Source organism: Aptenodytes patagonicus, chromosome 3, assembly GCF_965638725.1.
Source record: "Aptenodytes patagonicus chromosome 3, bAptPat1.pri.cur, whole genome shotgun sequence".
NCBI lineage: Eukaryota > Metazoa > Chordata > Aves > Sphenisciformes > Spheniscidae > Aptenodytes > Aptenodytes patagonicus.
The window spans coordinates 31,931,698-31,956,536 of NC_134951.1; the positions used below are offsets into that span (position 1 = coordinate 31,931,698).

A 24,839-nucleotide genomic window follows, 5' to 3' on the forward strand; every position below is an offset into this window, starting at 1 on the left:
TTGTCAAAAATTGTATGGCTCCCCTGGAGACTGATTCTGAAACGTCCACTTTCAATGCTGAACTTAGATGGAAAACCAATTTTTATTATTATTATTCTTGGCTTAAAAAATGACCAATTTACCTGAATAATGCCCCCCTTTCCCTTTCTCTTTCCCTTGCCCTTCTCTGAAAAGTAACAATCTGTACACCTGAATGACAATGTGAAACAGCTTGTGCTAAAAAAAAAAAACGTTACAGTGAAGTCTCTTATTTTTTTCAGACCTACTTTGTTTTCTCACTTTTTACATGCAGGGTATAACAAAACCAAACAGCCATAAGCTACACTGTAACTTTTTCAATAAATGTCCTTTAGAAAACAAACAATCAAACAAAATCTGTGGAAATTCTGTGCTTCATACAATGACTTGATAGCTACTGTCCTTTGAATTCTTTATGTGAGCAAAGTTTATGGTCAAGTGAATGCAGTTTAGAAAAAGCCTTTCTTATACAGACAAGTTGAAACAGTAATACTTCTATATTTGTTTTAAAATAAGAAATAGTATTTTCTCTTGCTTTTTTATTCTTCTTGGGACTACTTTGTATTGTAAAAATTGAGCACATTCATTTAATTATTCAAAAGTACCCTCAAGGATTCTAATAAACTGTGTCTGCCTGTCTGAGCTAGCAGTTTTCCTATGAAGCATAGCCCTTTTTTTAACTTGTGGACTGTCACTCAAAATACAAGGTAGTAACATTTCTTACGTTTGCAAAATGCCAGTAGACTGGAACTCTGCAAAACAGTAAATAAAGGATTTTAAACAATAACATATTAAACATTTTCATCTATCACATTATATGACACGTTAATTTAATACAACCCAATAGAGAAATCTTTTTAAAATGATGTTGTAACTTTTATGATAGGTTTATTGCTGGTTTTGTCAACGATCACTATAAAAAGGCAAAGTCACTGTTAGCATTATGTGTGCCATTTGTGTACATGCACTCAGAATATATATTTTAGAAACAAAAAGAAAAAAGAAGAATGCCACAAATATCACAAAGTTTTGAAGATAGTAACAGCGAAAAAATCAAAGGTGATGTTTGAATCACTTGTGTAGTATGCTTTAGTATTCCATATGGAATTCTGAATAAATAAGCAGCACATTACATCTTAAAGCACTGTGAAATCTTAAATCTTGTTCCAGGTGTTGGATTTTATTTGGACATGCATGTTTCGGGTAATGTTGAATTAAATATTCTCTGTGTATGGCTAGAAAAAACTGAAATGTTCTGTTATAGGAACATTCCCAACTGTTCAGTCACTGCTTCTTGTCTAATGGGGACGTGAACTTGATTCCCAGTAGCTTTTCCTGTTTGGCTTCTGTTTCATGAAGTCAGAAAACAACTTAGCTAGAAAAACAAAAACAAAACCCCAAACCAATACATGCATAGGGTAGAGGCATCCTGTGTCTTTTCAGGCAATGAATTTTTAAAAGGTTTGCTTAAAAAAACTGAATATAACAATTGGCAATAGCCGTTCAGATATAAGCTTTAAAATGGTTTTGTTCTAAGACTGGGCAGCTGGGTGATTTGTACTAAATTTGTGGTTTGCTTTTGGGTGTGTTTTTTTCCTACTAGTTTTTAGTGCCTCATTTCTGGACACTGTTGTCTGCATTTTTTGTACACAATGCTAATTCTCTAGCAGATTGTACTTTACTTTTGAATTTTAGAACTTCAAAATGGTAAGGAGAGTGGGTAATTTTAACTAGACCCAGTACTACCATTATAAGTATCACTAGTAAAATGCAACAAGACAGAACATGCCTCTATTAAAAAAAAACAGTAGCCATGTTTGGGGTATGTTTCTTAATGCCTTGCCTTTCTTCATGCTCCACTTTCACAACCTCTTACCATTTTCAATTTTTCCTATTTCTATTTTGCTATTTAATTGGCAAAATGCCTCTGTAGATATTTAAAATGGTTTGATATAATGTTTGAATATCAATATAAATATCCACTTGATTGACAGAATGGTAATTTTTCTCTACTTTTGCCCAGAAGCACTAGGGGGGACAGCTATAGCAGCTATTCCATCAGGCATACTGCACACATTAAACATTGCACACATTATTTGTTTGTTTTAAATACTCATTCCAAATCCTGTGATCTTCACCTTCTGGTAAATTTGCTAGTATAGGAGAAATGGATGTGTTGCCTCTTTACAGCTATGATATATTCCTTTACCTTTCATACAATATCATACAAAAAGAGCAACATATCAATTTGATCCAATCTGAATAAACAAGGGAGCTATAAGGCATATATTAATCAAAACTTATTAGAAAGTATGCAAGCTACGAGCACCAAAGCTTCTCAACAAGATTTATAAAAAATATTTCTAAAATAACTCAGAACTATAATTCACTTGGAGAACTACTTTTTTTTAAATTACATACTAACATTTTTATGATTACAGTTCTGTTTTTAGTTGAAAGTGTAGAGATATGTTAAGAGTACCAGTTAGCATATGCAGTTTATTAAATTCATCGTTTTACTTTATATTAGCATGTAGCAAATAAAGACTACAATGTACTTGTTCTTTTTTCCCTTATAAGCTTGTCACTTATTATATTATACTATTATATTTATTTCTTTATTATACTATATTATATTATATATATTATATATTATATATATTATTATACTATTTCTTTTGATAGTATTACAGTCGGTATTTTTCACATGCAGACACAACAAGCATTTGTCATTCTAAAATGGAATAAATGGTTAGAAATTGTCATTAACATAATTACCTATCCTTACTGCTCTGACAGTAAGAATGTGATTTTGATTAAATAAAGAAGTACAATGTAATGAAAAAACACATATATATATTTATATGTATATTTATAGATAAAGGAATTATACATGGAGTGGTATAGGAACATGTTAGTGTGCCACCTTTATCTAACCATTCTCCATGGAAACTACAGTTCAGTGATCAGCCAGCTTAAGAATAAAACTGAAACACCTGTGTTCCCTCTCCTCCCAGCATCAGTGAAACGCTAGTTGTTGTTATTATGGGAGGAATAGAGAAGGAGAAAGAAAACATTATGCCACTGTATAAATCACAGATTGGCCCATAGCTTGGATACTGTGTGTACTTCTTGTCCCCTCGTGTCAGTAAAGACAAAATAGAAATTAAAAGCCTTGAAAAAGGGCAACAAGGATGACCAGAAGTTTGGGATGGCTTCTGAAGGAGGAAAGACTAGGAAAGCCAGAAATCTTTAGCCTGGAAAGGAAGGAGCATGGGGCAATATGGCAGTGGCCCACAAAAGCAAGGAAAGGATGGCCTGGAATCAGCTTTTCATTCTCCTTTTCCACACTAGAATTTGGGGACATGAAATAAAGCTAGCAGGAGCAGTACTCAAAAAAAGGAGGCATTTTTTCATGCAACAGGCTAGACCTGTAGGTCTGCTTGCTGAGTAGTCTTGTCACAGAACAGCTGACGTTGGCAGGGACCTCTGGAGATTGCCTAGTCAAAGCCCCCTCCTCAGAGAAGTTTATATAGGTTCAAGGGAAGACTGTGTAAGTACTTAAGAGACTCACTAACTTCTACTGAACAAACCACAAAAAGCTCAGGAAAACCCCTGTTTGAGGGAGCATAGGAGAGTACTGGAGGAAAAGTAATATGCATGCACTTTTCATATTCTTTCCTGGCAATCTGCTTATGGCCACCGTTGGAAATAGCATACAGGGTTAGATGGTTCTTGGCTCAAACCAGGACAACCATTCTTGTATTTTCATGTAACCTAATACTTACACACAATGAAAACCCTAAAATATTCATGCTTCACTAAATGTAAAGAACTAAGCAGTTGATTATGAAATCAGCAAGTCATGCAGAACCCATCTCGTTATCTACAGATAAATGGAGGGGCATCTGTTTTCACACAGAGGAGACAAAGAAAGAAACAGAGTGCTGTGTAAGTATTCACAGCACATACGAAAGTGAGAATCTGTTGTTTTATGACTTGCCTGTTTTAAGAAATTCTGATGTTCCAGTGAATTGGAGTCACTCCTTCCATATCATAAAATGACTTTCTTCTTACACTTATCTCAGTGCTCTGAGAAACTTAGATACATAGCTCTGTGTAATGTGTACTCTGCAACTTTGGTCAGACCTTGCAAGCTGTCTATCAACAGCTAAATGAAATGAAGCTTTTCAGTTAACAAATCATACGGATTAACTCCTTTTGCACACCATGACAGAATTAAATAGCAGCTTTTTTGGATACAGTTGCCTAGGTTGCCCTACAAGACTCTGCACCCCTAGGCTCCCCCTACAACTATCTGCTTCATACTAGCAATATATTGTTTACCTTATACATGCTCTAAGACAAACCATTCTACTTTAACGTTACTTATTTTATGTGCAGTCTGCATGCCAGAGCTACAGGTAATATGTTTTTCAGACTCCAGTTTTCTGCTCATACAGCATCTCCACTCTTGAACTGTTTTAATCCCTTTCCTGGATCCCGGCAGAGGCCCTAGCTAGTTATGAGGCCTGATGCTCCAGTGGGACGCCTTGCTCACACAGATAAAGAAAAATTAAAATAGAAGGGAACTGGAAACAAGATATTTTAAAATCTGAACATGCTTCCTTATCAGTAGAATACAAGAATATGAATGTACTGATCTTAGTTTATTTTTACCAGGTTTTCCTAAGCAGCACAAGAATAAGATTGTAGGACAGATTTGGTTTTTAATTACGTGTTCTACATGTGCTCCAACTGTGGCAAGAAAAACCTTAAATAAATAAAATATATAGAAGAATGTAATGCAAATGTTTTCAAGAGCAATTTGATTTCACCTAGAGAAAGAAAAGGGAAGAATAGTTACAAGAAGAAAACAAAAGGCTTTTCTGAGTGCCAAATGGCACATGAAGAATCTCAAGGAAGAAAAAAAATTAAGTTGCTTACAGATTTTGTGGATGTCTTTTCATTGATACTTGAATTCAATTTAATATGATACACTCCATCATAATACTAGTCCCTTATCCTTATGAAAGTCAGAAGTCAGGCTAAATTATACAGATTTCGTATTTTTTCCAGCATAATTTCTACCACTTGAAGATGTCTGAAAGTCATATATTTTAAAGATTTCTACAAGATGTTCCAAGGATACTAGCTGATGTATATGATGTATTACTATGACTGATTTTGACAACATTATTTGCCCCTTTAACTTAGTATTCAAGTAATTATTAGGTTATATTCTTTTACAAATGCTAGTGAATGCTTGGTTAAATATGAGTTAAAGGTCCTTCAACCTTTTCTCATGTATATGTGAGACTATAAACAGCAGTATACAGCCTTTCGCTACTTATCATTGAATTCATTACAATCCGTTCACAGTCACAAATAAGAATGAGTGGTAGATATCAACATCAACATCTAAAAATAATTACTCTTTATTTGAATCACAGAATCATAGAGTCATTTAGGTTGGAAAAGACCTTTAACATCATCGAGTCCAACCATTAACCTAACACTGCCAAGTCCACCACTAAACCATGTCCGTAAGCGCAACATCTACACATCTCCTAAATACCTCCAGGGATGTGGACTCAACCACTTCCCTGGGCAGCCTGGTCCAATGCTTGACAACTCTTTCAATGAAGAAATTTTTCCTAATATCCAATCTAAACCTCCCCTGGCGCAACTTGAGGCCGTTTCCTCTCATCCTGTCACTTGTTACTTGGGAGAAGAGACCGACACCCACCTCGCTACAACCTCCTTTCAGGTAGTTGTAGAGAGCGATGAGGTCTCCCCTCAGCCTCCTTTTCTGCAGGCTAAACAACCCCAGTTCCCTCAGCCGCTCCTCATAAGACTTGTTCTCCAGACCCCTCACCAGCCTCGTTGCCCTTCTCTGGACACGCTCCAGCACCTCGACGTCCTTCTTGTAGTGAGGGGCCCAAAACTGAACACAGTATTCGAGGTGCGGCCTCACCAGGGCCGAGTACAGGGGCACAATCACATCCCTACTCCTGCTGGCCACACTAGTTCCGATACAAGCCAGGATGCCATTGGCCTTCTTGGCCGCCTGGGCACACTGCCGGCTCATGTTCAGCCGGCTGTCAACCAACACCCCCAGGTCCTTTTCCGACAGGCAGCTTTCCAGCCACTCTTCCCCAAGCCTGTAGCGCTGCATGGGGTTGTTGTGACCCAAGTGCAGGACTCGGCACTTGGCCTTGTTAAACCTCATACAGCTGGCCTCGGCCCATCGATCCAGCCTGTCCAGGTCCCTCTGCAGAGCCTTCCCACCCTCGAGCAGATCAACACTCCCGCCCAACTTGGTGTTGTCTGCAAACTTACTGAGGGTGCACTCGATCCCCTTATCCAGATCATTGATAAAGATATTAAACAGAACTGGCCCCAAAACTGAGCCCTGGGGAACACCACTTGTGACCGGCCGCTGACTGGATGTAACTCCATTCATCACAACTCTCTGGGCCCGGCCGTCCAGCCAGTTTTTTACCCAGCAAAGAGTACACCCGTCCAAGCCATGAGCAGCCAGTTTCTCGAGGAGAATGCTGTGGGAAACAGTGTCAAAGGCTTTACTAAAGTCTAGGTAGACAACATCCACAGCCTTTCCCTCATCCACTAGGCGGGTCACCTTGTCATAGAAGGAGATCACGTTAGTCAAGCAAGACCTGCCTTTCATAAACCCATGCTGATTGGGCCTGATCACCTGGTTGTCCTGTACATGCCGCATGATGGCACTCAAGATGATCGGCCCCATATCCTTCCCCGGCTCCTATGTCAGACTGACAGGCCTGTAGTTCCCCAGATCTTCCTTCTGGCTCCTTTTTGTAGATGGGCGTCACATTTGCTAACCTCCAGTCAACTGGGACCTCCCTGGTTAACCAGGACTGCTGATAAATGACTGAAAGTGGCTTGGTGAGCACTTCCACCAGCTCCCTCAGTGCCCTGGGGTGGATGGGGGCTTCATTCTGCTCCCCATCCCTGTCTTCCAGCTCAGGGGGCTGGGCATTTGGAGGAAATGTAGAACAACATATTCCTATTTTAGAATTCTTTCTTACTAAAATCTTATGAGCTGGAAGAAAAACCTTGACATTCTGTTGATCAGGTATTCTGTTCATCAAATATTCACTCTTACCTGCCCTTGGAATACAAAAATCAAGCCTATTGAATTGTCTTGTGAGTATAAACTAACCTCTGAAAGATGCTGCCAAAAAAGCTTCACTTCTGAACCAAATAATGTAGTCAAATATAATCCAGCACCAGCCTCTCTTAATGAATCAAATGATAGGATCAAACTTACTTGTGACCCTACACATTTCTAAGACCAACAAAGTTATCTTATACCACTAAATATATTTAAATTCTGAAAAAAATTACTTGGAGTGGATGACAAAAGACAGAATGACATTAAAAACTACCTCTGTTTTCCCTAACAAAATGTTGTGGTTTAACCCGGCAGGCAGCTAAACACCACACAGCCGTTCACTCACTCCCTCCCCGCCCCTAGTGGGATGGGGGAGAGAATTGGGGAAAAAAAAAAGTAAAATTTGTGGGTTGAGAAAAAGACAGTTTAATAGGACAGAAAAGGAAGGGAAAATAATAATAATAATAATAATAATAATAATAATAATAATAATAATAATAATAATAATAGATAAAAGAATATACAGAATAAGTGATGCACAATGCAATTGCTTACCACCCACCGACTGATGCCCATCCAGTTCCTGAGCAGCGGTCGCCGCCCCTTGGCTAACTCCCCCCAGTTTATATACTGAGCATGATGTCACATAGTATGGAATATCCCTTTGGCCAGTTTGGGTCAGCTGTCCTGGCTGTGCCCCCTCCCAGCTTCTCGCTGGCAGGGCATGAGAAGCTGCAAAGTCCTTGACTAGTGTAAGCACTACTTAGCAACAACTAAAACATCAGTGTGTTATCAACATTATTCTCATCCTAAATCCAAAACACAACACTGTTCCAGCTACTAGGAAGAAAATTAACTTTATCCCAGCTGAAACCCAGATACAAAAATATTACAAAAACGAAATGTGCTATAATGTGCTGAAAAAGTACAATAAAGCTATAATATTCAACAAATTAATCTAAGGTAAGGCCTGTCATAAGATTGTTGACATTATTTTCACCTCATCAGACTGAAAGCACTGCACAGATAATCCTTCTCAAGATAGTATGACTTCTGAACCTGGTCAGCAGGAAGTACCTGAAGTGCACATTTGAAAAAGGCTCAGTGCGAGCATGCATGGGGAGAGAGGAATTTTTTTAATTATTATTTTTACTTTTTTAAATCCCAAGCCAAACATACTGAATGGTCTGGGACCAAAAGATGCAAAAGTGAGGAAGAACCAACTGTGGATTAAATATAATGAAAAAAATCAGTATTTTATGTGGAAAAGTTTCTCTTCCTTAAAATCCTTGGAAAATACTATGAAAAGGCTTCAGAATTCCTATTACATACTCATTATATCAACCATATGTAGGTTGGGTTGAATTGTCTTCTGAAAGCCCCCCTGAGCCCAATGACAACTTCATTATTAATTTGCTAATTTATATAGTGTTTGTTGTTGTGGCAGCCAGTTCTTTTAATCAAGAAGACTAAAATACAAAGCAAGGTAGGTGGGCATCCTTTCAGATGCTAATCTGTTTCCTGAAGCCCTGATTCAGTGGCAGTCTGCCCAGGATAGAACTGAATTACAACTCCCAGCACCCCTCTCATTTCCATTGAGTTGTTTTAATTTTAAACCAAGGGTTTGAAAAGAGAAAGATATTTCAGATAACACACAATTCAAGGGCTATCCCAAAGAGTATTTTTCATATTCATTTCAGGAAAAAGCCTGTAGGGTTGTTCATGTAATTGATTCCCACATAATTCAAGAAAAGTTGAACCATTCACTATACTACTGGGTAAAATATCACATACATCATAGCTGAAGCTGGCAGTGCTGCCCACAGTTAAGGCAGCTTGACACTTACCCATTACTGGACACTTTTCATTACTTGCTATGTCCAGGTTTACCAGCCACAATAATACAAACATCCCAAGCCAGATCCCCGAAACAAGGAGACTCTAAACGATACTGGATTTTGTCTTTCCTCCTGCCCATCCCACAGTGAGTGTGTAAAAGGCATTAAGACTCCTTATTCATTTGGATGTTCAAATTTGGATTCATTCAAATGTTGGATTGCTAGAGTAGGAGCTATTTCTTCCTTCCTTATTTTTCAATTATTCTGCTTTTCCATCCTCCGTATCAGTCCTATTCTCCAGTCTGTACATGGGTTTTGTTCAGACTGCTTAAAGCAAGCAGAAGGTATGGTAGAAAAGAAGTGTTCATATCATAATGTTCACAGTACAGGAGCAAACCTGACTTAATGATCTTTTTATGTTTCTTATTTCCACCTTGTACACATTACTTGGAATGCTAGCAGCTGCTGAAGGATAAGAGAGTTATGTCTGTCTTCTGAAGCATACCAACATAGAAGAGGCAATCAGCTGAAAAAAGTCCTTTCCCCAGAACCCCTCAGAAGAAGAAATTTGTATCAAGTATGGCACTTCTTTTTGCAGGATCACAACCATATATCACATCAACTTACCTCACCGTAGTCTTACATCACTCATGAAAACATTTGTGATCTTGGCAACACTAAAAATCCTGATTTTAATTGTTCACAATTTTCCTGACTCTGATTCCATGAACAGCTCCTCCTGATGGCCAATGTTGGGGTCAGAAGCAAGTGCAAGGTAGTTACCCTCACAATGTTTGGCGTAAGTTCCCAAGCAGAAGAGAGGAGAAATGAAAGTAATTTCATTTAATTCAAAAGATTAATTTGTGAAAGAAGAAAGGATGCTGCAGCACCCAAAGCTTGAAAAAAGGAGGCTAGAGTGAACGTGAGCCAGGAAAGAAGAAATAGGAGAATGCACAGGATTGAATTTTCAGACTGATGATCAAACAATAGGTGCTAAATAAATTACCAGACATCTGAGCCACAGAAATAGTCTTTGTGCAGGTAGAAGCCCACTGCAGAAGTAAGCTAATGTGAATTATTTTAGCATGTATTGAGAGGTTTAAGCTAAACCATAATATATTTGAGTTATCATGGGACCAATACTATTTAGTATCTTCATCAGTGACATAGTGGGATTGAGTGCACCCTCAGCAAGTTTGTGGATGATGCCAAGCTGAGTGCTGCAGTTGATTCGCTTGAGGGAAGGGATGCCATCCAGAGGGACCCTGACAGACTTGAGGAGTGGGCCCATGCAAATCTCATTAAGTTCAACAAGGCCAAGTGCAAGGTCCTGCACCTGGGTCGGGGCAACCCCCAGTATCAATACAGGCTGGGGGATGAAGGGATCGAGAGCAGCCCTGCCGAGAAGGACTTGGGGGTACTGGTGGATGAAAAACTGGACATGAGCCACCAATGTGCGCTCGCAGCCCGGAAGGCCAATCGTATCCTGGGCTGCATCAAAAGAAGCGTGGCCAGCAGGTCGAGGGAGGTGATTCTCCCCTTCTACTCCACTCTGGTAAGACCCCACCTGGAGTACTGCGTCCAGCTCTGGAGTGCCCAGTACAAGACAGACATGGACCTGTTGGAGTGGGTCCAGAGGATGGTCATGAAAATGTTCAGAGGGCTGGAACACCTCTCCTATGAGGAAAGGCTGAGAAAGTTGGGGATGGTTAGCCTGGAGAAGAGAAGGCTCTGGGGAGACCTTATTGCAGCCTTTCAATGTATAAAGGGGGCTTATAAGAAAGATGGAGAAAGACGACTTCTCAGGGCCTGCAGTGACAGGACAAAGGGCAATGTTTTTAAACTGAAAGAAGGTAGATTTAGATTGGATATAAGGAAGACTTTTTTTATGATGAGGGTGGTGACACACTGGAACAGGTTGCCCAGAGACGTTGTGGATGCCCCACCCCTGGAAGTGCTCAAGGTCAGGTTGGACTTGGCTTTGAGCAACCTAATCCAGCGAAAGATGTCCCTGCCTCATGGCATGGGGCTGGACTAGATGATCTTTAAAGGTCCCTTCCAAACTCAAAATACTCTGTGATTCTATGATCATGAATATAATTATTGTATCTTGTTTGACATGTGGCGATTTTATCTGTTAATGTGTTTGTGTGCCTCGAGTCATTTTAACTTCACCATTTAGTTGTAGGATAGAAGTTGATCACAGATTATGATCCTCTCGGATTCTGTAAAACAATGCCAGCAATCAATGCAAATATTTGTTTAAATTACAACAACAGTAATTCCTGGCTGTCAGTGGACCATTTGCCTTGTTAATTCTGTTGAATACTAATGAAATTCCGTAACTATTAACAGAAGGACACAAAGGATCAACAGGTGCAGGTGTTTTTTTTAAAAATAAAAATATTATCCTTAAGCTTCAATTTTGGCCATCAATCAAAATCCAGACATTGAACACATGATTGTATAGGGGAAGATATTTATGCTTCATTCTTAATATGTTTATAAAATATTTTCTTAGTATTTAATATTTCTACAAATGTAGCAATTGAATAGGGACTTAGACAATATTTGTGAGTTGATAAGATGTAGTAGAGAATAATGTATACAATCTATAAAGTAGCTTAATTTTAAAGGAGTTTTGCTATATTACAAGTATATAAGCTATAAGATTACATGTATTTAGTCAGAAGCCTTAAACAGCCAGAGGAGGATGATGATAGATCATAGGAAATTTCTTTGGATATATGTCTGTGTACACATATTATACAAACTACCTGTCACCTAAATTTGATTGCAAATCAATTTTCTCTTTGCATACAAAACGCAGGAGTACATACATATCTGTAAACATAATGATTTTAAATTTTTTGGGGTGGGTTTATGTTAGAAGCTTCCACATATAATTCTGAAAAGCACTAGAAGATAAGTTTCCAGATAAAGGGCCTGATGTTAAACAGTGAATGGTTTAAGATAACAATATTTTTAAGCACTAGATTGAGTATCAAATCCAACTGAGTTCACATACTGCACATAGTAACACTACCACCCTGAAATCTTAGCAAATCAATGTGTATTAACTAAAGCAGTTATATGACAGTATTGATACTAACCTGCAATGAAAAGTTGTTCCAGGTCCATCAACACATACACCTCCATTGTAACACAGAACTGAGTTCAGTGTGGGCTCACTGCAAACATCAACATCAACTTCACAAAACCTGCCAGTGTACCCACTCAGGCAAGTACAAACAAATGCATTGACCGCATCTTGACAAGAACCTCTGTTAATGCAGGGCGCAGATTCACATTCCTGAGGAGAGAAATAATAATACATTGACTACACAGCTTTAAAACACATTACTTATTCATTCATATCAACAGCAAGTGCAAGAGACTGAATCTGCAGATTAGAAAAAGAGTGTTGGACTTTTTTTATTGTCTGATAAGCAAAAGTCTCTAATTTGGGGCAGTTTCTTATATAGAGATCTTTTGATTACAACTCATACTCAGTCTTGACACTACACTTATTCCTACTAATTAATCTTGTAGAAATGCAAATATATTTTTATATACACAGTCTTACAGCCGTAAGTATGTGCTTCCCACTCATGATTCCTTTACTAAAATTTTAAAGCATGTTTTTGAGACATAGTTTATACAATTATTCCTTCTAAGTTTTTATAGTAGGGCCTATTGCAGTGAAAAAAGCCACATTAGTAAGACAATTCTGGACAGAATAAAAAATCACTTATATTAACCAACACACACAAGCCTTTTATCAGTATTTCCTGATAAATGCTTATTATCAATTAATGCATAATATTGCAAATAGAAACATGTAGAAACATTTATGTGTTCACATAGTAACAATTCCCTCTGATAAAGCTAATGTGAAAGTCATCAAATTCAAACCATGCAAAGTAGTAGCAAATTAATGTTTCTCCAGAAGTACAGGAGAGTTTAGTTAGTGCAATTGCCAGTGCAAAAATGTGGTTTTGCCCTTGAGCACAGAAACCTAGGTTTTACCTATATCCCAAAGGAGTTTTATTTTGCTGCTGCCACCCAAATAGTCTAGCTAAATCCAGTATTTTAAATTTATTTTCACATTCCTGTAACTTTAGAAGGTTTAATTCTTTAAGGATATCCAAGGGCACTCAGATTTCCTGCAGGTACTACAGTTGCTTTGACAGAATGTAAATTCAGATATCCATGGGGAATTGTGAAAAAACAACTTATTTTTCTATAAGCTCTCCAGCTGGGTGTATACAGGATGATTTATTAGTGAGCATTACTAAACTAATTGAATTAAACATCCCACAGGATGCCAAAAATCCTGTGTCTAGGTTCTAGAAGTAGTCTTTTGCTATATTAATTACATTTGTTGTTGGCAAACATAAGTCTTCTTTGTTCTGTTTATAAAAAATATCAATTCACAGTTCCAACTTTCTGGCTTTTTTCCTAGTCTAGTAACTTCTCTTGTCTAGTCTTCTTAATCTGTATTCACTTGTATCCCTCTCTACTACTTCTGTTTTTACAGCTTTGCTCATTAGCAGAATAAATTAAAAATCTATCAATTAATGGATCAAATTTTTACCTGATTATAAGTCAAAAGTTAAAATTTTAAAAAAATCAAAATCATCAAAGTAACTAAGGGTAAGCTCAAAGCTCACACAAATATTCACAGTTTTGGCTCAATACGCCATCACAGTCATAGCAAGTTGCAAACAATGTAAAACCTTTTCATTTTCTTCTATGGAATGTATTGTTCTTGTAAAATTGTACAAAACTGCGCACAGTAATTAGTTTTTACAGTAACATAAAAACCAGACAGTTTGTAGGAAAGAAATCACACCTATCACTTTCCACTATATTTTGACGTGCTGCAGTTAAAAGTTCATCATTAAACTTGCAAAAAACCAGAGTACACTCTGTTACCAGAGAAGTGCTAGTCTGCACTGTTCTTAACTAAGGCAAGAAAATTGTTTCAGTAAACAGACATACAACTATGTTAAAAATGCCACAAATAACTTTATCCCAAAGTAGGTGAGCTACCACACCACCAGCAAATGCTGTAATTCGTAGCCTAAAAGAACAAGGACATTAGATGGCCAACTGAAGTTGCAACACAGCTATGACCAAGTCCTGCCTACCTTGGATCCTACCAGGGACTGACTTTACAGCTTGGCATTAGGGAATAGCTGGCTCTACAGAAAATTCCCAACCACCCTGATTCCCTGAAGACAAGCTCACCTAACCATCAATGCTATTTCAGTTTTGTCTTCCTTTTTATAATGGGAGATTGAATCTTAACTATGGTCCCTAACCAGACAGTTCCCAAATCAGAGCAACAGCTGCAGGAACTCACAGTCCTAGAAATATTCCCTCTCTTCTCCAGTACAGTAGGGGAAAAAAGACTTTCTTGGGCACCTTAGGTGCCCAGTTCCCAACCAAGTAAGATATCCTTTAACCTCTTCTCGCCTAGAAGTGATCAGATCCTGTCAAAGGAAAACTGCCATTGAATAACTAAGAAACCTGAAAATTACCCAAATAATATTCACAAAGGTGGGTCATTTTAGTTTTTCTGAAACATAAATTTGTATATATATAAAAGTGTCACAATTGCTCACTTATTTATACTTCATTTTGTACCTTCTTATTCTCAATGGGTTTTTTAACTTTTACTAAATCTGAAATGCTATTTTGATCTGGAATTTAAAAATGCCTAATTTTTAAGCTTCAAAGACAAAGTCTTAATCTTACAGTAATACTTCCAAAATTTTACAAATAACCTGTTTGAGTAAAACAAACAAATATCACTACCACTCCTGCAGTGAGATCAGTACAGGCTTGGTCCCTTAGACATTTACAGTATTTGGCTGGCAGATACAGAGAATAAGTACCAAGTTTAAATGGTGACAAATAACTCAAGCTAATAGACTGAACGCTGTTCATCTGCACATAAATATGGGTGACTGCAATTTTTTGCCATTAGAATCAAATATTTGCCAGTAGCAGAAAATAAACCTATTTTGCAATGCCTCACTGATCATGAAGCCAGTTTCTCCGTTTCATTTTTCTCTTTCCTCTTCTCAATCCCATTTTTTGGGGAAAGGAGGTATACAGTGTTGTGAGCAAAAGGGAAGCTCTGTTACCATCACTATACACTCATACTATTCCTAAAGTTGGCACCTTTATGGCAACTAAAAATCTGTAGATTATGTCACAGAACAGAACTGTACACTCTAATCTTGATCAGCAATCCAGGCCTGAAGCTCAAAAGTAATTTGACTTTCATTTCCTAGTGAAATCAAAGGGGAATAAACTTCTTCAGGAATTGCCAGTGGGTTTAGATTATCAATGTTTCAGGCGCAGTTCTGGCTTATGATGTTCTTAATTCCTTCCTCTATTCCCTGCTATTTCCTCACCCCAAATCATGCTGTATTGTCTTCTTAGTTGTGCTAGAATAATAGATTGAAATACTTGTTAAAAACCCCAAACAAAACAACAAATCAACAAAAAAAGACCAAAGAAACCTTTCTTTAATGTTTTTTGAAAGCCAGTTTTCTAATTCGTTTCTCAGCACATGAACCATAATCAGTTATGCAGGTATAACTTGGAAACTATTAAGGAGGGGAGAATTATTTGAAGATGGGGACATGGGAAGTTCTTAAGTCAGCATTGACACTTAGAAGGAGCAAAGAGAAATCACCAAAGTCTGACTGAAAAGTTTTAAAATCTAGCTAGATACAAAAAAAAGAACAGGGTAAGTTGAAAAATAATCTGTATTTAAGAAGTAATAATGCATAGTTATTTTCTGCACAAGTCCTCTTGATAAGGCTTTTTAGAAAGTTGTTTTCTAAATTTATTTATTTTAACTTGAACTACTAATGCTTGTGGAAGCAGGAGCAACTGTCTGCAGAAATTTGTCCTTTGTTAGTGTGACATCACCTCTTGTTTTAAATAGCCTTGTGCAGTAATAGTGAGAAGAAGGTAACCATGATGCGTTGCCTTAAGATTCCAAATGCCACAGCAGACACCATTTTGTATTCAACAAAACAGGCAGAAATCAGTATTTCCTTTTGACAGATAGGGTATTTGCAAGGTGATTGAATGCACTGGCAGCATAAAAGGATCTCATAGGTGGGACTTTGTAATTTTAATATTGACATCTGACAAGAAACACACGGAAAAGTTTCAATGGAAGGTGAAGAAACAAGTATGAATGTACTAGGATCAGGAGTAGTTAATGCAGCTAGCAGTTCCTGAACAGAACTGCCAATACACTTATGTGCAGTGTCACTTACTCCAACGTGAAATCTATGTGCATAGAGCAAGTACTTCATTACAACATTTATTCCTATTATGACTTTGTGTAACTTATACCAACAATTTGCTAGCAATGAATGATTAAAAAAAAACCCAAACAAAAAACCTACACAAAGAACAAAATACCAAAATGAAACTCTCCCCCAAAATCACAAAATTATTTCCAGTTCCTTGTTGGAGTTCTTATCAAAAATATTCCATTTAGAAAGCAGAGGAAGTGCTGAGATCTCCAGGTACCACCAAGCAGTCATAACACTGAAAGGCTGAGGGGCAGTAACAGTGAGGACAGCTTTTGTCTCTGACTTTTTTCTTTGATTCCTCAGGACTTTCTAAAAAACAGCAAGTACTCTTTTTTTATTTTTCTCTCAGATTTATTTCTTTTTTAGTCTTCTCCGAGAACACAGAAAATCTCATCCTTTGACTGGGGCCTCTTCAGTTCACTCAGGGTGTGAACAGGAGGCATAAGGCTCTCCTGTTGCTGCAGCAGTGTACGGGCTCTGTGTGTGAGCTTCTCCAAATTCACAATCAGCCTGGCCTCATAGGCCTACTGTACTCTTCCCCAAGCAGTAGCACATTATTCCAGGCCTTGCAGATTGCTTCTTTTCAGAAAAGAAATTGAGGTAATTCAGGTATCTCTCTGGTGAAATCCTGTAAAAATAGCTTTACGTGACAATGTTTTGTTTAGAAGGGGGAGCTGCAGGGGCAGCCTCTGTGAGGAGAGGCCGGGGCTGCCCCGTGCCGGACACAGCTGGTTCCAGGCAGCTCCAACTGACCCACTGCAGGGCACAGCTGAGCCCAGCAGCCAAGATGGTGGTGACTCTGGGGAAGTTTATTTAAGAAAGAGTAAAAAACATTGTGCAGAACAGCGTGAGAGAGAGGAGTGAGGGAAAAAGTGTGAAAAACAGCCCTGCAGACACAAAGGAAGGGGGGTGGTGCTCCAGGCAATCTCTACCAGAGATTCCCTGAAGGCCCTGAAGAAGACAATGGTGAAGTGGGTTGGCCCCCTCCAACCCATGGAGGACCACAGTGGAGCAGATATCCACACTGCCACATGTGTGAACACCACACTGCAGCAGGTAGATGTTCCTCGAAGGAAGCTGCAGCCCACAGACAGGCTCCTGGCAGGAGCTGCAGCCCGCGGAGAGGAGCCCATGCAGGAGCATGTTTTCTGTCAGGTTGGGAGGACAGTGTTTTAGTTTTTCATTGATGGTAAATTAAATTAATCTTCCCCAAGTTGAGTCTGTTTTGCCCATGATGGTAATTGGTGACCATGACCAATCCCCTGTCCTTATCTTGACCCACAAGCTTTTCTTCTTACTTCCTCCCCGTCCTGATCAGGAGGGGGAGTGCAAGAGCAGCTGGGTGGGCGTCTGGCAGCCAGACAAAGTTAACTCACCACACCTCTTTATTCATAGGCTGTAAAACTTTTCTGTCATAGCTGAGCAAGTAACCTGTCCAAACTGAGCTGTACTGCCTAGCTTTTTCTGTGGTGATCATTGCCCTCTATCTTTTCCCTTTTTGTTTTCTAGTTTGTTCCCTTCACAGGCAGCTTCAGTCAAATCAGGGCTGCAGCCATCCATCTCCAAGGAAATCAGAAGGCCAGAAGAAGAGCTGCTGCTCAGGCCTCGTCTTGTCAGATTCTTCCTGCTCTAAAGGGGTTCGTTCCTTCCACTATCACCAAAAAAAAAAAGGTAAGTGCCCCTTATTAACTTCAGTCAGAGTGCTCTGCTCATTCCTCAAACATCATCACATCTGTAAATGATGCCCAGTGCTCACACTTTACAGCATACCAGTACTCCCCTTCCCAGCTCATCTTTTGAAACACTGACAGCTTCAATAAGCTCCCTTATAAATAAATGATTTAACGAAATAGAAATTATACAATTGTAATTATTTGTATAGAGTTTTTATCAACTTTTCACTTCGCCAATCTGACACGCTTTATTCTCATCCAAGTATCTTTGAGATTTCTTATATCTGATCTCCTTAAAGTAAAGCAGGAGGGCTCCCTTTCAGAAGGCTTTTTTTTTCCCTGTTTTTTTTTCTGTGAAGCATACACTTTTCCCATTTTGATCTAACAAGGAATCCTTTGAGTTTAAGTGTTGTTAACAGGCAATGACCTTGGAAAAGATTTGAAAGTTATAATGGACAAGCTATCAACATGAACTCCAACTGCAATGCTATGGAAAAAATTGCTAATGCTATCCTTAAGTCTTCAGAGAGGGGAACTGTGACTTACACTTAGACAGGTGATTATTCCTCTTTTTATGGGTAGGTGAAACTGAAACATTGTGCCAAGTTCTAAAATCTGTTTTTTTATAAAGGATGTCGAAAAACTGAGAATATAAAATGATTTAGGTACTAGATAAAATGCCTTACACTAAGCTAAGTCTAAGGAAAATAACACTTAACGGAATTTTTAGGATAGAATTCTTTTCAAAAACATTATTACATCATGTATGACATTTTCACATGATACTGCCACAAACATAAATAATATATATGCCTTAAGAATGATTAGACAAATTCATGGAGTACAGGTCTGTTCCTAGCTATTTAAAGCAATAATCAGTGTGAGTTCTTTGCTGTAAAAGTTCCAGAACTCTTGATGGCTCTATGAGTGTTCTTAGGTTTAGTTTATCACTAAGAAAATTGAGAGAAAGAGAGAGAGAATGGCAATGCAGAGTCATTTTCACAGGAATTATTATATATTAACAAGTATTTTAACTCCCAGAGCAAGTCAGTACAAAAATGACTACCTGGATTCCCAAATCTAGATATATCCAGCTAAAGATAAGGTCCGACTTTATTACTGAGAGTCAGCCACTGTAAAACTGTCAAAAGTAGTTAATCTTCCACCTCCTTATGTTTTTAAATAAAGACTGAATATATCTCTAAAACATATGCTTTAGGCAAATGTAAGTTAAATACAAGTATTAGTTTCCATGGGACTGTAAATGAAAGGAATATACAGACTTTTGACAGGAGAACAGAATGGTGATTTTCTGGCCTTATTTTTACTAAATTGTTGTTACGGTACATAGAAGTCCTGATTGATTTTCTTAGCATAGCAAGACAATTTGAAAGTCAAGGCAAAAAAGTTAAAGAATATTAAGATTTCTAGTTATGCAACTCTTTTAAGGGTAGGTTAAGAATCCTTAGTTCTTAAGATGCAAAACAAGATCCACTACATTTACTAGAGCACAACAATTTATTATTTCTTGTTCTCTGAATGTCATGGTGTAGTAAATATTGTTTGTACTAGGAAAGGGATGACTGTCCCTTAAGAGAGCCCACCTGGCATGGCACAGTCCACTGGTTCTGCTGGCAGGGAATTGTTCTGAAATCTGGACTCTAGCAACTGACCTAGAAAGGCACAGTACTTTGCTCAAGGCATATTCCTCCCTTATCCATATCTGTGTGTCCATACTGACATCTGCCTTTGTAAGTGAGGTTAACTTGCCTAAGAAATTCCAACTTTCTACATACCGCACTATATCATTTCCATAGTCACAGTCCATAGCTTGAAATAATTATGAAGGGGCACATTTTAGCACATTAATAAAAATAGTGAAAATCTACTATTTTTCCAAATAATGTGTAAATTTAACTCTGTTTCTTAAAACAAAATCTACGAGTGCATTTTAGAAGTTAGTTTTTTTTCCCTTTTCCTACTGAAAGGACTATTTTTCATTAGTCCTCCTTGGAAACTCTGATTAGAAATAAAAAGTTATTTCTAACAACACTTCAAAATCTATTTCTATAAAAAAGATAGATGTGTTTTTATTTAAGTGAAGTTTTGTTTTCTATCAAGAAGTAATTATAAAGCAGACTAATTCTGAACATAACTAACTCATGCAAATCCACTATGAGGGGAAAAAAGTCTACCGGAAATATACGTAATTTACATAATTTACAAATCTACCTTTTGCCATACTTGTATGTATGTGGTGCATTATACAGTCTAATTTCCTGTGAATACTTATGATACAAAGCCTCAAGTACCATTTGCTGTTTGATTTCTTTGTAGACAACTATGAAGTGATTAACTGTAAGGGAAGACTTGAAGCAGAAAAAGGTAGTGGCCTTAAACATCAGTTCAGGGAGCAGAAGCAAGCATCCTGGTATTCGTGAGAAAACTGGATTCCAGGTGGAAGTCACTGACTTGCAGAAGGCAGAACCAAACAGAGCTTTAAAACTTGAATTTGATGGAGTTAAGAAGAAAGAGATAAGAAAGGAATTCAAAGGTAGATACTGCACCAGAAAAGAAACATGCTTTCAAGAGTCATGTTTCCAGGCATTTAAAGATAGGACTGAGGGCAAAATTATTCCCAGGTCAAAAGCAGAGGTTTTTGTGATACACAAGAACCGTGTGGTTAAGGGTTTGGATTAGAATAAAAAAAAGTAGGCAGAAAGGAAATCAATGCTGTAAATAAATGCTTTAGAAACTAATTCATGTGTTAAAGCAAGAGTTTGTACGTGCAAAATATGGTATGCATATGTTTTTTAATGCACCTTGAATCTAGATTTCCAAAAAAAGTTTAAATTTACAGTATTACTTCATAGGAAATGTACAATTTAATGTTTTAATATGATTTCATAGTTATGCAAAACAGCCATGGTTCAGTGCATTAGTGGGAAACTATATATATGCATTTCAGTTCCTTTCAGATATTTTACCACAGTTTAATTTATTTAATTCATCATGAGTGCAACCATCTGATGTAATTACAACGGCTATTAAGAGACCAGAAGGCCCAGGTTTCCTTTGCTAAGTTTAAAATAGCACTTAGTTTAAACTGTGTGGTTCAGTAAGTTATGGACTTTTCCATACACACGGGAGTTTGAAGTGCACTCTTACTTTGGGATAAATCTCAGTAGTATTGCTACCATGTAAAAGTCTGAGATTTACATTAAGAATTGAGATGAATGCTCCAGATGCCTATTTCTATTTTATGTTTAACAAAATTATAAACAAAGTGTATTTTTCTAACCAGTAAAATTATTACTCTATTTTTTCTGTAATTTTTTTGTTACTATTATCACATATCCATACTGTTTAATTATTAACTTCCCAAAGCTTTTTCATTTGGTGGATTAAATATACATACAACATTTTGTGGAATGAACTGGGAAAACTTATTTCTGTGTTTCAGAATGGTGCTTTTATCCAACATCATTCAATTCAAAATGAGTTCAAAATGACCAAAATATTTTGCTTTGAAATTTTGGATTATGGGCACAAGGAGAAGAGAAAAATAATAAAAATAAACCTATTTTTTAGACAACAATACAAAGCACGAACATACTGGATCAGACCAGTGCTCCAACTGGCCCAGTATTCTGCCTATAATAGTGTCAGAGAGAAACCCACTTTAAGAAAATCATGTGAACTTTGCCACTTTCTACAGTCTATGTCCCGTGCATCCTCCCAGCAAGCAGAACTGTCTAATCAGACATGATAAACAGTACTTCCCTGACTGGTTCATTTATCATTCATTTATGGACCTGTTGTCCATGGCTTGCTTAATTTTTCTGAACCTAGTAAGAGATCACCTGCCTACCCAGCCTTCTGTGGCAGCAAGTTCTAGAGGTTCTCTGCTTCCTGTGAAACAAAGCACTTTTATTTCTTCCAAATGTTTCTTCGACTATTTTTATCATGTCCCCTCAATTCTTTTACTACAGAATTTGGCGAAGAAATTTTCCATTTAAGTTCATCTACCACTATCATAGTTTCTAAACCTTAATTACGTTCCCCTCAGCTTTCTCCTCTTCAGACAGAATAGTTTCAGCCATTTAAATCTCTCCTTACAAGGCAACTATTCAATTCGTATCATTTTTGTTGCCCTCTGTAGCTTCTCTAACGCTACTACACCCTCCTTGAGATGCAAGGTCCAGAACTGGACCTTAGGGTCCTGCACTTTGGCTACAACAACCCCATGCAGCACTACAGGCTTGGGGAATAGTGGCTGGAAAGCTGCCTGGCGGAAAAGAACCTGGGGGTGCTGGTTGACAGCCGGCTGAACATGAGCCGGCAGTGTGCCCAGGCCGCCAAGAAGGCCAGTGGCAACCTGGCCTGTATCAGAAATAGTGTGGCCAGCAGGAGGAGGGAAGTGACTGTGCCCCTGTACTCGGCCCTGGTGAGGCCGCACCTCGAATACTGTGTTCAGTTTTGGGCCCCTCACTACAAGAAGGACGTCGAGGTGCTGGTGAAGGGTCTGGAGAACAAGTCTTCTGAGGAGCGGCTGAGGGAACTGGGGTTGTTTAGCCTGCAGAAAAGGAGGCTGAGGGGAGACCTCATCGCTCTCTACAACTACCTGAAAGGAGGTTGTAGCGAGGTGGGTGTCGGTCTCTTCTCCCAAGTAACTAGCGACAGGATGAGAGGAAATGGCCTTAAGTTGCGCCAGGGGAGGTTTAGATTGGACATGAGGAAAAATGTCTTTCCTGAAAGAGTGGTTAAACATTGGAACAGGCTGCCCAGGGAAGTGGTTGAGTCCCCATCCCGGGAAGTATTTAAAAGACGTGTAGATGAGGCACTTAGAGACATGGTTGAGTGGGCATGGTGGTGTTGGGTTGACGGTTGGACTTGATGATCTTAGAGGTCTTTTCCAACCTTACTGATTCTATGATTCTATGATAACTGTGCACAGTAACCAGTATGTGAGCCCACTCCGGTTTTATATAGCAGTGAGATCATGCCCTCTGTCTTGTTCCCCGTACCCTTCCTGATCACGCCCAGCCTTTTTTTTTTTTGCTGTTCTTCATTGTGACTGCACATTGAGACAATGATTTCAGAGAACTGTCAATCACTGCTCCAGGTCTTCTTTCCTGAGTTGTAACTGACAGTTCTGAATTCAGCTGTAGGTAAGTATTAGGCTATTTTTCCCCAGTTACATTATCTTACACTGAAGCTTACTCCACCACCTTTTCACTCTCTCCATTTTGTGAGGCCCTTCGGGCATTCCTCAAATGGAAAGAATTCACTGAGCTTCTCTTGCTATAACCTTACCCTGTCTGAGTGCTCATTTTATACTTCAGCCATCAAGCAACCCCACCAGTTCCTTACCTGGCTTCCTGTTTTTGACAGATGTGAAAAGCTTTTTAGGAGTTAAGAGTATCCTTTACAAGGCACTTTTCAATTTGTGTTTTAGCTTTTTGAGCTTCCTGCCAACATTTGAACTAATGTTCTATGGCCTTTTCTGTTCTTTCCATGTGGGCAAGCTTTCCATTTGTTAAAATGCCAATTTTTCCCTGTGACAGCCTTAAGTTTCCTTCTTAAGTCATTCAGGGCTTTGGACCACTTTGTGTTCTTGAATTGTGGCACACATTTTACCTGGGCTTTTAACATATTATTTGTTTAATAGCCCCTAGTCTGCTTGTAAGTTTCTTGTGGTTTTGGCTTGCTCCTCTTAAGTTACTTGACAATGCACCTCATTTTTATAGTTTCCTTTCCTGAAATTGAATATCTATCTGCTGGATTTATTTGGCATGCTCTCTCATGCTACAGTCATAAACCTAGCTGTATTATATTCACTAATAGACATAATCTCTGTCATTAACACCTCTTGAGCCAGATGCTGGTCTTTTCAGAGGCATGCTGAACATCAGTCATGTTCAGATTTTAAGTTCTGTCATTCTTAAATAGTGCTCTTCTATACTGGTCAGCATTTCCCAAGCATCTAGTTTAAATATTCCCCTACAACCATTTCAATTTTCATTCAGTAGCCCGGTTCCATGATGATAAAGGTGCAATCCATTTTTGTACAGGTTCCTCCAATTTCAAAAGGTTTTCCTTTTTCAACTGCATTTGAATTGCTTTTGTCTATACCAGCATATTACTCATGTACTGGAGCTGAATCTCTGTCTGCCTCTCAGGTCTCATACGAAACTGGCAGTCTTTCAAAGAAAAGCTAGATGCACGTCCTAGACTTCAGTTTCCTGCCCAGCCTGAATTTATAATCTCAAGAACATCCCCCTACACTTTCCTCCATTACTGGTTATCAACACAGGTCACAATTATCGGCTCCTTTCCAGTACACTGAAGTAATGTCTCTAGAGATACTGTGAGATCCACTATCTTTCCAGATGCAAAGATTACTTTGTATCCAAGGCTTCTCTGATGCCATAAACCCAGTTACCTATGTACCTAATAATTGAATAGTCCAATTTTTTAAGATACTCTCTGTTGCTAGAGCATCCTTGATGCAAGAGCATACTGTGGTATCAGTTGATAAGGTTTTCTTATATAAGAAATCAGAAATATGCCTATCAGTGGAATATCCTCCTCCCTAAGACTTTTGTACTCTCTAGAAGCAGAGGGCTTACCACTTTGGAGGTGAAACTCCTCTGCAACATTCTTGTAGGTCTCATTCATTTCTCTACTTCTCCAATTTCTACTCTCTATTTTTCTATTACTTCTCCATTTAATAGAATCTCCAATTCAGCCACTCCTAAAATAAACTTACTACCTCAGGGCCAGGAGGTCCTTGCAGTGTTAC

General features: G+C 38.4%; 1 protein-coding gene across 1 annotated transcript in view; it reads right to left on the bottom strand.

Annotated features, from left to right (window-relative positions):
- Positions 1-24,839, bottom strand: part of EYS (eyes shut homolog) — a 1,011,092-nt gene that overhangs the window by 523,166 nt on the left and 463,087 nt on the right. Inside the window, exon 28 of the mRNA XM_076332996.1 lies at positions 12,126-12,325. Coding sequence (XP_076189111.1) covers positions 12,126-12,325 — 200 coding nt within the window. The remainder of the gene's footprint in view (positions 1-12,125; positions 12,326-24,839) is intronic.